The following is a 15,886-nucleotide window of genomic DNA, read 5'->3' as shown; positions in this document are numbered from 1 at the left end:
TTCTAGAGTGATTCTGCATGCATGCATTTTTTCTTCAACTTGTTTAATGAGAATGTCTAGTGTGCTATCTATTAATAAGCAGCAGTCCAATGAGCCGGCAACTTGATCTGTTAAACTATGAAATTTGTGGGAGAGTAATCTAGAGCGAAGCATAGAATCCAACATTGGATTTTCAGTTATGTTTCTTCCATGGTTATCTTGTATTGTACCATGACGAGCTTCTCGTGTCCACCGCTTTAATATGTATTGTGTCGGAAGTGTCTTGATGTTCATCGAATCAAGAACTTTCAATGCATGACCACATAATATTCCAATCCTACTGAATTGGCTGCATGTGCATATAACTGATTGCTCCAAAGGATTCCCTATAACTTCACACTCTTCAAAGGTTGGTTTTTGATCAAGATTTTCAATTGTAACTCGGTATTTATTGGGTTCATCCAATAATCTACTGCATGCTCGCATGGATCGTTCATATTCATCTTGAAAAACCTCAAATATAATGGGTGTATACAGTTTGCTTGCTTCCAACAACATAGATGTTCTCATTTTTATTCTAGGAAATTTCTTCCTCGAATCAAATGTTGAATCCAGTTCCTTGTTCCTTTTCCCTTGCACAACCCTTTCAAATTGCTTCAGAAATCGGATGATGTCAAGGTTTGATTTCAAATATTCCTTTAAGTCACTATTAAGACTCTCACTTAATTGGGTACTTCTCATTCCCAATGTAAAAATATCCTTCATGAAACATGCTGCCCATTTTTCCTTCAATTTATATATACTATCTAGCCAAGTCTGCTTCTCCACTTTGCTTCTTATAGTGTTAAATGCATCTTCAAATGTTGTCTGGTCTGCATACTCAAACATGCAAGCACTAAAATCTTTTAGAATCTCCTTTTCATGTAGATGTTTGAGTGCATTCTGTGATATGTGAAATGTGCAAAGCCCATGCCATGCTTCCGTGAAAACTTGTTCAACTGCTTTACCCATTGCACTATCTTGATCTGTGAACACTGTTTTTGGTTGCTTTCCATTATGTGCTTTGAGAAAGGTATCAAAAAGCCAATGAAAAGATGCAAAAGTTTCATCATACATAAGACTGGCACCAAAAATGACCATTTCTCTGAAATGATTAAATCCAACAAAAACACCAAAAGGTCTAGACTCCTTATTTGTTCCAAAAGTTGTGTCAAAAGTGATGACATCTCCGAAGTGTGCATAATCAATGACCATTTTAGCATCAGCCCAAAATATATTTGCTATTTGTCCATCACAATCCTTTTGCAAAACATACTGGAATGAAGGATTCTCTTTAGTTTTATCCTCGAAGTATTTTAACATACTTCCAGCTTCACCATGTGCCATCTCACTTTGACGCTTAGTCCGTAGATAATTTCTTTGATCACGACAAGTATAGCTGAGATTAAATGACCCACCAACTTGAATACTAGCTAGCTCGTGTGCATCTTTTGGACTAATTCCAGAATTATGTGCTGCTTCAATTTCAAAAGCTTGCAGTTTTGAAATTTTTCTTTGTGACACCATTAAGTGAAATGTTTCTGGAGTATGAAGAATATGATTGTGTTCTAAGACAAGATCAGTCACTTTGTAATATCCCAGTTCCTGATCTAGTGCAAGGCTCATGCGTACCTCACAACCACACCTAGTTTCAGCTCTTGGGCATTTTGTTAGATGATCTCTTTTGTCTTCTTTTCTGTGACCTTCCTTCGCACAGACATATCTGCAAGATCTAGCCTTTCCATCAAATTTTCTTTTATTTGTATACCGCTTTCTAACTTCAAAACCAGTGCGACTTGCATATGCTTCCCAAAATATCCAAGCCTCCTCAACACTTTGGAACTTCATGCCAAGCTCAGGTGCGGTGCTGTTTCAAAATGCGTAGCACAAAAATGTTATAGGATCCCAAGGTAATTACTTTATTCTAATGCATAACCATCCAAAGGCAAGCACTTTATCCATCGAAAAGCAAGCACATGGTTCCAGAAACAAGCACATCCATCCAAAAAAGTAAAAGAGATCCAAGAAAGTAGAAGAGAAGAGTAAGAAACATTTTACCTGGTGAAGATGTCATTGCGTGGTCCATCGCCGATGTCATTGTGTGGTCCATCGCCTGGACCACCGCCTGGTTCTTGCCTTTCTTCCATCTGTGTTCCTCTTTTGCGGAAACAGATCAGTTTGTTCCTTTTAGCACAGTGTAAGGCGGTAAATTTCCCTCCAAAAGTAAGGTTCCCGCCATACTGGTTGTCACTTGGGCCGGCCCAACAGCTCGTCGTGGCAGTGAAAAAGCAACGAATCCCAGGATTCGTTGGATGGACAAGCAACGATGCAGATTCCTTGACTGCAGGTGACTTCAAAACAAGTGAAGTCAGATGATCTGGATCCTCCCCTCTCGGATCTCAGAAAGGTAAGGGTAACCTTTCTGAATATATCCATGGATCAATCAGCAGTTTCCGCCGCATAGCAAGTTGGCAACGGGACAGCATATAGAGCACGTTTCCTGGACAGCGTCACGTGTGCCTAAGATATGGTCAGGGCACGATCTGCTCGGATGGCAGCTTTTAAGGAGTTGATCGTAGGGGAGTCAGCCCGTATGTATTTTCTGATCAAATTGTCCTACCCATGTAAGTGCTCCTCCGTTCCAAATTATAGATTGTTTTAGCAAATTTAGATACATAGTTTTTGTTATACATCTAAACAAACAAAGCAAACAAAGCATGTATGTCAAAATTTGCCAAAATAATCTATCATTTGGAACAGAGTGAGTAGATCATAACGTAAAGAAATCGGATCGTATTGACTCCATGGCACGTGCTTGGAGTGATCCTTGAAATGGAGAGGGAGCGCTTAGGCCTCACGCACTATCTGCATTACAGTACATAATGCTAGAGCAAGGAAAATTAGGGCGGTGCAAGTTCATGTGCCGATGCCTATTGGCTGAGAAAAACGAAAGCTAGGGATCATATGCTGATGTGATATTTTCCTTTCTCTGTGCCCAGGATCCATCCACCTGCTCTGTGCTGTCGTCTTCGTGGTTCCGGGTGCTCTGGCCCTCCTGTTGGTGCTTACTCCAAGTGAGATTATCAATGTTGAAACTCTGCTGCTCTTCATTGTGTGGCCAACTCAACTTTCACGATTCATAAAGTATGAACCCAATCTAGCCAGTCGCCTGCACATGACACGCCAAGGCCTGAGCTCATCGACCTTAGTTGCACAAAATTTTCCCTTGACCTTTGCTCCACCGCTCACGCTCAGCGTCACCTTTGCATATCCGGCACCTTCTGCATGACAGCCAACGAGCCCCCACAGGGCATATGACCATATACTCACATTACCTGCAGGCGCGGTGTTAGCGCGCCAATATTCTTAATACTTTATATTCATTGTAGATTTCGCTCGAAGAAGAACGTATTGGGCTTGGTTCATCCAAAACGAAGTGCGGGCTGGGAAGATGGGCTTATTTGCTGGCATATGATTGAGTCCAAAAGTCCATGTGTCTACGGCACGTGCATGTACATCTAGGAACTAGAAAATTTTGCTGCGCAGCTGTACCCTAATGGAATAAGAAAACAAGTCCAGTTTCGCTATGGATTCATCAAATCTTCCAGCGGAGAATGGCGTGGCTATATATGATGTCCCATGCTTGTGCCCCAGTTTGTTGAAAATATGATGCGCGTGACCACTGCTCCTGGCCACAGCGTGTGCAAAAGCTGGCCACCGATGGGATCTACAATTTGTACGGCCATGTAAACTTAAAAAAAATGCTGCCGTTTCGCTTCCTTCGCTTGCATTTGGTAACTCATTCTACAGTAGAAAAAAATTGTTTAATAACTGATCACCGAAGCAGCGTGCGTGTAACAACCTAGTTGTTTAAAATCCTAAGCAAGAAAAGGCTAAACATGACATCATGCATTATAATCAAGAATCACTGAAACAATGCATTTAATTGTGCGTGTGCATATGCATGTGTATGTATGTGTGTATGTGAGACTTTTTCCTTTTATATATATAATCTTTCATGCTCTATTTTTCATGACAAATGTAGTATAAAAATACACTCATATTTTAGTGCCTTACAAGTTTACTTAAATGGTTTTTGCAAATTCAAAATTTTAAATTCATAAAAAAGACTAGAAATTTAAATTCTAGTTGTCTTAAATTTAAATAACTTTTAATGGCTGTAATGAACTTTTGCCTGAAAGCAAAGTTGTAGCTATGAAAATTTTTAAGAAAATTCTCGATCAAATGGCTGTTGACAAGCTCTTTTCTTTCTTCTCCCTCCTCTCTTCTTCTCTCTCCTCCCTCGCCTCCCCTGCCCCGACCGACCATGGCACGCAACCGCCAGCCAGGTGTCCGCCGATTCCTGCAGCCCGAGCCGCGCCAAGGCGGGGCGCCCCGACAGGCCACCGACCAGGGCATGTCACCGCCGATTTGCCACCCCCGAATCACTACGTGCCCTTCCCCAGCCTCCGCACGGCAGAGAACCCTGCGCGCGCGCCATGACGAGCCGGCGAGGCTGAGCCTCCGCCGCGCCCCTGCCAGCCTGTCTCAGCCGCTTGCCTTCGACACTAAGATTTCACAGCTCCTTCTCCCTTCCTCCTGCCCCCTATAAAAGGCCGGCCCTCCCCCGAGCACGCACGCCGAGCCCCACCCTCGCCATTGTCACGCCAAGCTCGAGCTCACCGCCACCCGCCGCTTCACTCTTCCTCCGCCAAAATCGAGGCTCGGAACGGGTCGCCCTCAACTGCTGGAGCTCACCGGCCCATCCAAGCAGCATCTTCCACGTCGGACCACCGCCGCCCGCCGCCCGCACCTCGCTAGAGCTCTTGCTCACGCCGGCGAGCCCCTTACCGGCCACCTCAACCCAACCAAGGCCACCAAAAGGTATCCCTCAGCCTCCTCTAGCTCCTCCCCCACCTTTCCCTCCCCCACCAAAGCTCTCCCCACCATAAAATCTGGCCAAGGGCCACATTGCAAGAAATTAGATCTTCGTAGGGTCCTTGTTGAAACAATTTAGGGGCTGATATGTGAAATATAGATTCAAGTTTTGTTTTCAAACCAGCGAACTTATAAAAATTATATAGAATTGTAGAAAAATGCAAACTCAATTGTTTTGGAATCCTTAGAACCAAAACTACAACTTTGCTTACATTAAATATTTCTTGCTCTAGAATAAGAGTTAGTTTAAATAACTTTTATGTGCATCTTTTGTTCTAGGCTAGCACTAAGATAGATTTTTGGACAGTAGGTTAGTTTCTAAATGTTGAGCCTTGTAAAAAAAATCTCAGGTCTAGAACAAATCTCTAGATATAGTTATTAGGTAGATCTTGCTCTTTGCACTATTTAGATAGACTATACTGAACTTGAAACTTAGCTTCAATACAGTAGTACTAACTTGTCATACAAATGCTATGAAAAAGTTTGGAACATTTTGCTTACACTTAACTTGCTCATATAATTTTAGTTAAGAATAAATTTATTAAATAAGTCTAAATAGTCTCTGTGACTGGAAAATTATCAAATTTTCACCAGATACTACTTTTGATAAGTTATTCATGCTAGAAAAGTTTGAGGATCAGATTCATAGTATATTTGCAGATAAAAATAAATCTTTGATTCTGCAGATCTGTTTTATTTAATTTTCTATGCTTTGTTAAGATGCTTAATAAAATGTAAAAAATTTATAGTAAATTCATAATAGGTGTGAGAGTACTCTGTAAAATTATGAACAACAGTTCCTGCATGGTTTGATCTGCATAAATGAATCTAATTCCATGCATTGGCTTACTATTTTCTTTTTCTTGATAAATCTATTACATAAAAAGAGCTGAAATTTTAAATGTAACTTGGAAATTAGGAAAGGTATTGTGTAAAAATATCCCTGCCACAAACTTTGCTTGGTTTTAGTTATGGGTGTCACATCGTTGCATTGTATTTATTCTTGAAAAATGGAATTCCTGCATATTTAATGAGGAAAAACACTCTGTTTACTTAATAAAATAACATTGAATTTCTACAAAATTAATGTTTGCCAAGTAAACTTAGTTAGGTTGTTTCATAAGTGAAATTTGAGTTTGTTGGATTATAATTTATAGTAAAATGCTCCATTTAACTTGTCATCAACATAATTTATGCATATGCATTTCATGAAGACGCCACCACCGCTCTAGCTAACGGAACTTACGAGTTAGTGTCCAAGTCCGAGAGTCAGCAACGCGAAGCTCAAGTTAATCTAACTGAAATTATTGAAGATCCGAACCAAAATTCAGAAGAACCCAAGGCTAGGCTAGTTTTGCTCAGGAAGGCAAGCCCGAGAGCATAACCCTTATTTTCAAAACTATGAAATGTTTTCATTCTATCTATTTGTGCATTTAAATTTATAGGATTTTGTTGAAACCTTAGTTGCATAATCTCTAGTACCTATGTCTTGAATACTAGTATGTGCAGCTCGCAAGATGCCATGCTAACAGGGTTTCAGTGTAAGTCGAGTGATTGCCTTCGCGAGATATAAGAGTTGCTTGTTTTACTTATGATTGGTCTTCGCGAGATATAAGAGTTGCTTGTTTTACTTATGATTGGTCGACGGGCAGGGCTGGTTACGATATTCATGTTGATAATTGAGGTCCCGTCTATATAGCAAAATTTGGCTAAGGTCGAAGTGTGTGGTAGCAATGTGGTCAAGTTTTTGAATGTACTAACCATATGCCGATAATATGGCGATCAGTAAGCTTAGTACCTGATTGAACCGGGGCTTGGAACATACCTCCCCATCGTCTTGACTTCGTTCCTATGCAGTCTCATGGTGGGTGCAGAGTGGGGCTCTATACTCAAGGGCGGTGGGTCTGTTATGTGAAACGGAATAAAGAGAAAAAGTATCACGTGTGATTTTGGGAGCAATCACGTGACGTGTTTTCAGGTTTGCCGTTAAGAAATTCCATTCGAATCTTCCGTTTCTCGCGGCCATTGAGACTGGTTGACCCTTTTACCACAGAGTAAGAAGAGAAACAATAATGATGGTGAATAAAGTTGTTGGATGCTTAAAATAATTTTTTTCACCATACGTGATGTTGGATAGTTGCAAACCTAGAATGGTTAATCAAACTAGAATTTAAGGCTAAAACTTGAAAGAAAATACTCACTCTTAGTTGCTTTATGGCAAAAATAAACTCCTCAACCAAAAACCTTGCATGTTTAGGAGTCGGATAAGTATATTCCACTAGTCGGGTAAGCCCTACTGAGTACTAGTATACTTAGCTTTGCTTGTGGCTTTATTTTCGGGTAAGACTTTTGAGGATATGGTTGCTAGTTTGACTTTGCCGTGTACTCTTCCTCCTGGTTGTTCCGTGGAATGTGATCCGTCCCCAGCCAATGATGATAACGTGAGTGATGTCATGTACGGGCTTCATCATAACATCTTGTATCGTCGTTAGACTTATCGTTTATTTTTTCGCTGCATCGTTAAACTTTGAATACTTGTTTTATAAATTCGAACTTAGTTTGTAATAATAATTTATTTTGAACTCTGTGATGTAAAATTTTTGGATTGTTGTAATCTTTGGACTCATCTGAAGCGTCTCCCCCATCAAGGAAGACTTAAAAGTGATGCTTTATCAGTCCTAGGAGGCTGATAACACTTTTATTACATCAGATGGTACATCACCGTACAACTCTACGCGGTAATGGGCAGTGAAGCGCCACTATAGCGAGGATTACAACTAAAACTCACACTACTACACTAGCTACGAAAAGAGGGTCATCAGAGTCTTGTGCCATGCGGAACTCCAGCGGTGGCCCTAACCACAGGCAAGACTGGGTGCAGGACAAAACCCTACTCGACGTCTTTGGGGAGGTAGTCTGGGTCTTCTGCTGTAAAAAGTAAGAATGGGTTGAGTACAAACGTACTCAGCAAGCCCAATCACACCCACGGAGGGGGTATCACTACACCACGACACACTTTGGTCCACACATAGAAATGTGGGCAAAAGGTACTTGTGCAGACAAAAAAACTGTGGGCGAAAGTTTTCCCGACAGAATTATTACCGTTGCGGTAGAAGCTGTGGGCTTAGCCTTTGCCGACAGTTAGAACTTTTGCCGACAGCTAGTATGTGGGCAAAACAGGGACCTACACCGACAGTTTCTACCTTTCCCGACAGTTAGGTTTTCCCAACAGTAGAACTTTCACCGACACATGATATGTTGGTTAACCACATTTTCTACAGTAAGTAGAACCATCAGGGCACATGCACATATATATGTATATATCCACCACAATCACATTTTCTGCATTAAATAGTACCGGGGTACACCTTCCATCATCTTTTAAATCACAATTCCACCGTATACGCAATCACAACCCAAATAGACATTTCAACTTGCAAAAACTGAGCAATTTACACAGCACAAACATATCCATTAATATGCATGGTTCCATAGACAATTAACTCAGGATCCACCAGGTGGCATCAGCATAGATAGATGTCAAATACAGTACCAAAATACATGTCCAATATCAAACTGTTAGGTCATAAGTTCCAGCCTATTATATGGTGCCATATGCATATGACCCACTGGGAGAGAATATACAAGCTTCTCTCTAATAAAAAAAAAATCTAACCACACAATCACACAAAATATATTCTTGTTGCACAAAAGGTCACTCCAAAGCTTGTAACATGCCTTACTGCCAAAAGATTACTACGTACTCCACCAGCTAGTTGCCTGTTCACCTATCATGATAAGAAAGAATAATGAGCACACAATGCAAGCAAGAGAACATTAATCTGTATATATTGTTGCACTAGTGATACAACAGCAAGAAACATGGACATCATTTATAGAAGTGTCAAATTTAGTTATTGGATTCATAATTTTAAATCCAGCTAATACTAATACCAATGCAAGAATGTATTACCTGTGATTGCATGGGCAATTAGTACTTAAGTACCTGTCAAAGAAATGAATTGAAAGTTAAGCAAAGTAAATAATATAAAACATATATAAGTGGAGATGTCAATATAGTTTGGACTGCTAAGGTTGCAATCGTACCAGGACCTGGACCTTTTGACAGCTTTGAAGACTTCATGTCCTCCTTGATCTGTAACAAGTAAAGTTGTTGAGCAAGACTAGAACTTTCTTAGAATTATATATGTAAGCTAAAATATTACTCTGTCATGTGGCCAAGCAATGGATCTCCCACGAGCATCTCCAACAGACTTTAAGGCTCCATAAGGGCGAGGTAGTATAGCTTCTCTCATGAAAACATGATTGACAACTACCTCACAGTATTGAACGCCAAGAGGAGTGCCCCCCACTATAGATGATGGGTTTGTTGTTTGCATAGTTCCCTTAGCCACAGGGAGATTATAGGGCCTCACAACATTATACAAGATCACATCTCTTCCACCCTAAAGCATTAAAAAGACAACACAATATATCAGGTATGTTATGGGCATAAGGTAAACAATAAATTGTAGATTTAGCAATTACCTCTTCATGATGTGGTTCCTCTGGAAAAAAAACAGAGTGCCTAGTCATGAGCAAGTTTTCATCATCACTCAAGTGCATGTTATCTATTTCATCCTCAGCACGTGATCCCATATCATCATGATGGTTCTCTAGTTGTTCCCCAATAGTAGGTCGATTCTGCATGTTGCAATAAAGAATGCAACTATGGACCAATTACTGCATTAAAAACAAAGGTATATATAATACAAAAGAATGACCAGTTACCACATGAGCGGAACTGTTTGATCCATTTGGAGTGCTAGAAGGATTTATTTGCTGCTGAAGTAACTTTTCTAGCAGCTGTTGCATATTGTCCAAACGGCTTTCTAAAGCTTCCACTTTCTTATCAGATTGTCGACGAGCTTCGATTTCCATTTGAAGCCTGGTTGATGTGCATTTTTTGGCCCCAGGCATCTCCAATTCAGCAGGTGTTGGTCCTAAGCCAACAACACGAACATATCCATTCTTCTCTGGCCCACAAACATGGAAATAGGCATCACCTTCCCCTATACTCTTCTCTACTAGTTCAGGATGATCTCTGACTGCATCTTTCAGTGCATTCTACAAAAAATAAAGATATTAGCATACAATTGTTGTTTCAGCTCCAAGTGAAATGCACTTACATATCTCCATGACTTACAATTGTTGTTTCGGCTCCCTTGTGAGGTACTCCATTTTTATGTGTGTGTGTTTTAATAAACAATTCATCTCTACGTGCTGGACGTCCTAGCTCTTCACACTGTATGACAAAACATACAATTCATTCAATTATCATATTGCAGCTAAGAAATCTGAATAACGGATACAAAATTACAAGAATAGTGCATACCATTTCAAACCCAACACGTGCATGGCTCTTGCTTCCAGATGTATGGTTTTGAGTCTTCTTTGACCGATTTGCTTTCCCTCTCATTGAACGAACCTATCATCAAGTGTCATTTATAGTACTCATGATTCATATATAATAACTCTAGAAGTAGAGAATTATAGCTTACAGCTCCATCTGGAGACATCCAATGATCAATTAACCACTTCCAATCCTCCTCATGCACTCTTTCGTCTCGCAATTCAAGCAGTTCTTCGTATTCCATATCATCATGAAAGACCTTCCTCAACTCTGCTTTGAACTCCCTCCATTTTGTAGCTGCTGTTTTCATAAACCAGTTGAAGGACCCATTGTCTATATCCCAATAGAGCTGCACAGAACATATAAGCATATAGGGTAATAACAAATCACAAGCTGAAAATGTTCATAAATCATTTTCATCCAATATCACTACCTGAGCATCTGTCCACAGCTTATATTTTTTTTGTGGGCAAACCTTCCTCCAATCATCATGTGCCATCGGAAAGCCCTTTGTTCTCACAAGTGCACCAATAAAGTTAGCAAATTCAGTGCTTGAAGGTCCACAAGGCTGGCCACAGTCATTTATCTCTAGTTTGAGTTTTGGTTTATTTTGTCTTGCAAATATGTCAGCCTTTGTAGTTGGCCCTCTAACTTTTTTCTTCTCTTGTTCTCTTAACTCTACATCAAAACAATGGACCTAATAAGACCAACAAAATACAACAATCTGTTTATATAGATCAGCTAACAAGCATACCTTCATTCCTTGGCTGTAGATGAGCACTTGCTCCACTACTCCCATTCTCTGGCTGTAGATCACCACTTGGGCCATTCCTTGCCTGTAGATGAGCACTAGGTGCACCACTCCCATTCCCTGGTTGTACATTAGCCCGTGCAGCACTCAATCTCGAGCTTGTTCGTAAGTTGTGCTGAATTGTAGCATTAGTTGTCGTCCTCTTTTCTTGATGCCTCACAGCTTCCACCTTTCTCTTTTTTCCTGTCATAAGTGATGAGGAAACTTCCTGTCCAAGCTCTTGAAGCTGCAAAGCTTTGAGCTTCATGTTATTGGCTAGGACATTTGCATTTCTTTGTGCTTCATATTCGCAAACTGGAACATCCTTTCTTTTTTCTCCTGCAGTCACCATCTTTCCTCCTGAAAATATATACTAATAATTCAGTAATTGAACAGTGTAGAGGTGTAAGTACTAAGTATAGGAGAAAAGAAAAGTACTAGAACATGTAGAATTTGTTAATGCACCACGAAATTATTACAACACACAATTGTGACTTACTTCCTCTTTTTCTCAGCAACAATAGTCCCATCAATGTCTGTCCTGACATGAACCATATCTTGAAGAAAATTCTTTAGGTCATACACTTTTGTATGCAGATCAAGAATTGGGCTATGGAACTTATTTTGATGATTTGCTTGTTCACTATCTCTTGCTGTCATGTCATAAATTTCTCGTGGTTTTGACCGACCCACTGCACTCCATTCTCTATCAACATGATCTTGAACATAGTAAACTTGTGTGGCTTGCGATGCTAAAATAAAAGGCTCATCTAATAGTCTTTCTCCTCCATTATATAAGTGATTGAAATTAACAATTGTGACCCCAAATTGATCAGTTTTCACCCATTTATCTTGAATGCGGTTGTCAACCCAATCACATTTGAAGAGCACAATATTTCCCTTATTGCGATAGTTTAGCTCAATGATTTCTTTGATCCTACCATAATATGTCTTGTTATGCACTACCGGGTCCGTGTTTCCATTTTCAAAGCAAGAGGTTTGGGCAACTAGAGCTACTCCACTATTTTGATACGGTCTACCCTCATCACTAGAGTATGTATGGAAATCGAATCCATTTATAGTATAGCTATTGTACATTGTAGCAATCATGAATGGCTCATTGGCTAAAATTTGCATCTCTTCCGGTACTTCAATACCATTTTCAACTAATCCTTCCACCTGTGATATAGAACATTCTAATCAACTTAAATTTCAATCAGGTCTAACAAAAAGAATTGTAAAAACTAAAGTTAGGTCATGTAAGGACTTACATGCTTTCTAAACCACTCAGGAAACATTTCATGATGAAGATTATTTATTTTTCGCTGATTGTGATTGCCAATTGAGCGCAGGTAATCTTTATGCTTGCTGAAAATATTTTGTAAAATTAAAAGACCTATAAGTATATATATGCATAAGGGGGGTCCAATCTATAAAAGAAGCTTGAGGATCTTACTTCAAATATGGTTCTATTTTGTCATAGTTGAACAACACGTATCTATGTGCTTGCAGCCATGTCTTATAGTCCAAAGATATAGTGCACCTGCCACTCAATCCTCGCCCAAGGCTTCTGAAGAAAGGATTAATATTGGACATTGCATTATCCAAATCCTCCCCATTTCTTACTTGCCTAGTAAATCTGGTCTCACAACCATGTAGAAATTGTGAGCAGAATGTAAGACTCTCATCAAATTTATAGGACTCACAGATTGATCCTTCTGGATGCCTTTTGGTGCGAACATACCCTTTTAACCTCATCAAAAACCTAAGAATGAAATTTTTTTCACTATATAAGCTTAGCAATAGTCTAAAAACTAAAAATATATACTACTAATGGAAATAATAGTATAGTACCTCTCTATTGCCCACATGCTACGGTACTGTACTGGACCACCAATTCTTACTTGAGAAGGAAGATGAACCATCAAGTGTACCATAGTGTCAAAAAATGCTGGTAGAAATATGGTTTCTAGAATACTTAGTGTCTCAGCTATTTCAGCCTCAAGTTTCTGCATATCGCTTACTCGAATAGTAGATGAGTATATTTGTTTGAAGAAATTGCTCACACGAATTAGTGCTGCAGTTACTCGTGTTGGTAATATCCTTCGTATAGCAAGTGGTAGTAATTGCTGCAACAAAACATGGTTGTCGTGGCTCTTTAGTCCAATCAATTTCATTTCTGAAACATGGACATTATTCTGAATATTTGACGCAACACCATCTGGTAACCTCACACTCTTCAATACTTGGCAAAATAACTTCTTCTCCTCTGGACTCATTGCATATTGTGCTGGAGGCATGTAGAACCTATCTTCAACATCAACAGGATGAAGATCTTCTCTAATGCCAAGATTTTTAATGTCCAAGCGAGCATTTAAACCATCCTTTGATTTTCCATCAATGTTCAGAAGTGTATTCACAATGTTATCACAAACATTTTTTTCAATGTGCATAACATCAAAATTATGTCGAAGTAATAGACTCTTCCAATATGGTAACTTGAACCAGATAGATCTTCGTTTCCAAGTAAGTGGTGCCTCATTTTTTCCTCTACGTTGTGGGTTTGTTGGCTTCTTTGTAGTTGGATCCTTTCCAAAAATTGTGTGCATGTTTTCTGTCATCTCAAAAATTTCCTCTCCACTAAGTGGGGTAGGTGCTGGCCTATGCTCCTCAGTACCATCAAATAGTTCTTTAGCAGACCTCAATATGTGATTTTCATCCAAGAACCTCCGATGGCACATGATGACATACTTGCCTCCCTTTTTTAGTTGGAGAGAACACTCATGTGAGTGGCATTCAGGACAAGATACTTTACCAGAGGTAACAACTCCATGCAAATAGCCTAGGCCAGGTAAATCTATGATGCTACATAATATGGCAGCACGCAATTGGAAACACTCATCCTTGGAAGCATCATATGTCCTAATACCATCAACAAACATATCTACCATATCATTGACTAGTGGCTCAAGGTAAACATCCATATCGGCACCCGGTGCCTTATGACCAGGAATTACTAGAGATAGGATAAAATTTGTTTGTTTCATACACTTCCAAGGTGGCATATTGTATGGAATCAAAATAACAGGCCAAATGCTATATTTTGAATTGTAGGTCCTAAAAGGACTAAACCCATCACTAGCTACAGCAAGTCTAAGATTTCGACTATCAGAGGCAAACTCTGGATATGTAGAGTCAAAATCCTTCCAAAAAGGAGCATCTGCTGGATGCCTAAGCAAACCATCTTTGGTGCGTTCTTCATCATGCCACCTTACATCAGCCGCTGTTTTGGAAGACATAAAGTACCTTTGAAGCCTTTTCTTTATAGGAAAGTACCGAAGTACTTTCATAGGAACCCTATGCACACGTTTTCCATTAGGACTTCTCTTTTCTGATTTCCACCTTGATGTCTTGCACTTTGGACACACATTAGCCTTTTCATGTTCTTTCCAAAATAGTATGCAATCATTATCGCAAGCATGAATATTTGTGTAACCAAGACCAAGGCATTTTACCATATTTTTAGCTGCATTGAAATTTTTTGGAAGTGATGACCCTTCTGGCAAAACATCCTTAAGTAACTGTAGTAGCATGTCGAAACTTTTATCACTCCACCCCCAAGAAATTTTATATGCAGCAATCTAATCATGAACCGAAGCTTCGAAAAGTTTCTACAGCCAGGGTACAGTTCTTTGCCAGCATCTTCTACCAATCTGTGGAAGGATTCCATATCCTTATCATGTTCTTCTTCATTACCTTCTAAGTCACCCATGTCATCTAAACCACCAGCTAAGTCTCTAAGTAAATCAGAAATGTCATCTTCTTCATTGGACTTCTGCACTTCTACTCTATCAGGTTGTTGGGTATTTGCAAAAAAGCTGGAGCTTGGTTCTCCATGATACAACCAGGTTATGTACCCCTCCGAAAACCCCTCACAAATCAAATGCTCACGTACTACATCGCTAGCTCTCCAACAGCTGTTTTTACATACCTTACAGGGGCACAATATTGTGTTTCCTTTAGCTGACTTGCTAAAAGCATACTCTAAAAAACTGTCAACACCTTTTATATATTCATCAGTTTGCCTTGGTAAATCCATCCAATTTTTATCCATGACGCTCTTGCTAGAAGCTGAGTAAAAATCTCAACTATATGAACAAATCCACCTAGATAGCAACTCCAAACCTCAGATATATCTCATTTTGCCACATTCAAACGTCTATAGCACATATATTACTTCTGAACGAAAATTCATCTCACACAATGAGAAAGTCTAGAAGAAAAGGAACATACCAATCACTGTTCAATAAAAATGAGAAAGTTGCTCCTTCAGTCCTTGGTCCAGTCCTCTCTGAATTTTGCCCCTGAAACCAAACGTAAATAAGACTATGATTAGATGAGAAAAGGTAAGAAAGAACTGATAGCACTCTCACTAAATCTTTGGTTTCACAGTACCCTTCACCAAAAAAAAGTATATCTTAAATCAATAGGATTCCAGCAAAATAATAAGTGGAAGGTTCTGGATATATAACAATTTAAAACTGCAGCCATATATATAACAATTTAAAACTGCAGACAATATAATGCAGCACACAATTTAATCTACCACATAATATATTAAAACTGGAGCAGTTAAAAGCATTAGACACAAAGTAAAAAAAATAGTGAAAAACATCTAGCAGAGCAGCTCTGTTTAGAAGACACAAAGAAACACATCTAGCAGTGTG

At 39.5% G+C, this 15,886-nt stretch overlaps 1 protein-coding gene across 3 annotated transcripts; it reads right to left on the bottom strand.

Moving 5' to 3' along the window:
* Window positions 1–8,460: 8,460 nt before the first annotated feature.
* LOC112890245 lies at window positions 8,461–15,522 on the bottom strand. Of its 3 annotated transcripts, none has more exons than XM_025957148.1 (12): window positions 15,453–15,522; window positions 11,124–11,519; window positions 10,803–11,047; window positions 10,518–10,718; window positions 10,352–10,444; window positions 10,163–10,261; window positions 9,748–10,083; window positions 9,505–9,660; window positions 9,183–9,422; window positions 9,064–9,112; window positions 8,930–8,962; window positions 8,461–8,744 (listed from the first exon to the last, which is right to left on the bottom strand). In XM_025957148.1, exons 2-11 carry the CDS (start codon window positions 11,509–11,511, stop codon window positions 8,955–8,957), a joined length of 1,815 nt encoding a protein of 604 aa, XP_025812933.1. In that variant the 5' UTR covers window positions 11,512–11,519; window positions 15,453–15,522; the 3' UTR covers window positions 8,461–8,744; window positions 8,930–8,954. The 3 variants fall into 3 exon arrangements, with proteins under 3 accessions (XP_025812933.1, XP_025812934.1, XP_025812932.1); XM_025957149.1 differs by lacking the exon at window positions 15,453–15,522 and adding an exon at window positions 12,616–12,730; XM_025957147.1 differs by lacking the exon at window positions 15,453–15,522 and adding an exon at window positions 11,659–11,777.
* Window positions 15,523–15,886: the final 364 nt, after the last annotated feature.

Source organism: Panicum hallii, chromosome 4 (genome assembly GCF_002211085.1).
Source record: "Panicum hallii strain FIL2 chromosome 4, PHallii_v3.1, whole genome shotgun sequence".
NCBI lineage: Eukaryota > Viridiplantae > Streptophyta > Magnoliopsida > Poales > Poaceae > Panicum > Panicum hallii.
Note: the sequence above shows the minus strand (reverse complement) of the source record. Positions and strands in the feature narration are given on the sequence as shown.

Coding starts and splice junctions, on each gene's coding strand:
- LOC112890245 (XM_025957147.1), bottom strand. CDS start 11,707: ATGTCAGGACAGACATTGATGGGACTATTGTTGCTGAGAAAAAGAGGA. Junction 11,048..11,123: donor TCTACAGCCAAGGAATGAAG/GTATGCTTGTTA, acceptor GTTTTGATGTAG/AGTTAAGAGAACAAGAGAAG. Junction 10,262..10,351: donor CACGTGTTGGGTTTGAAATG/GTATGCACTATT, acceptor TTTGTCATACAG/TGTGAAGAGCTAGGACGTCC.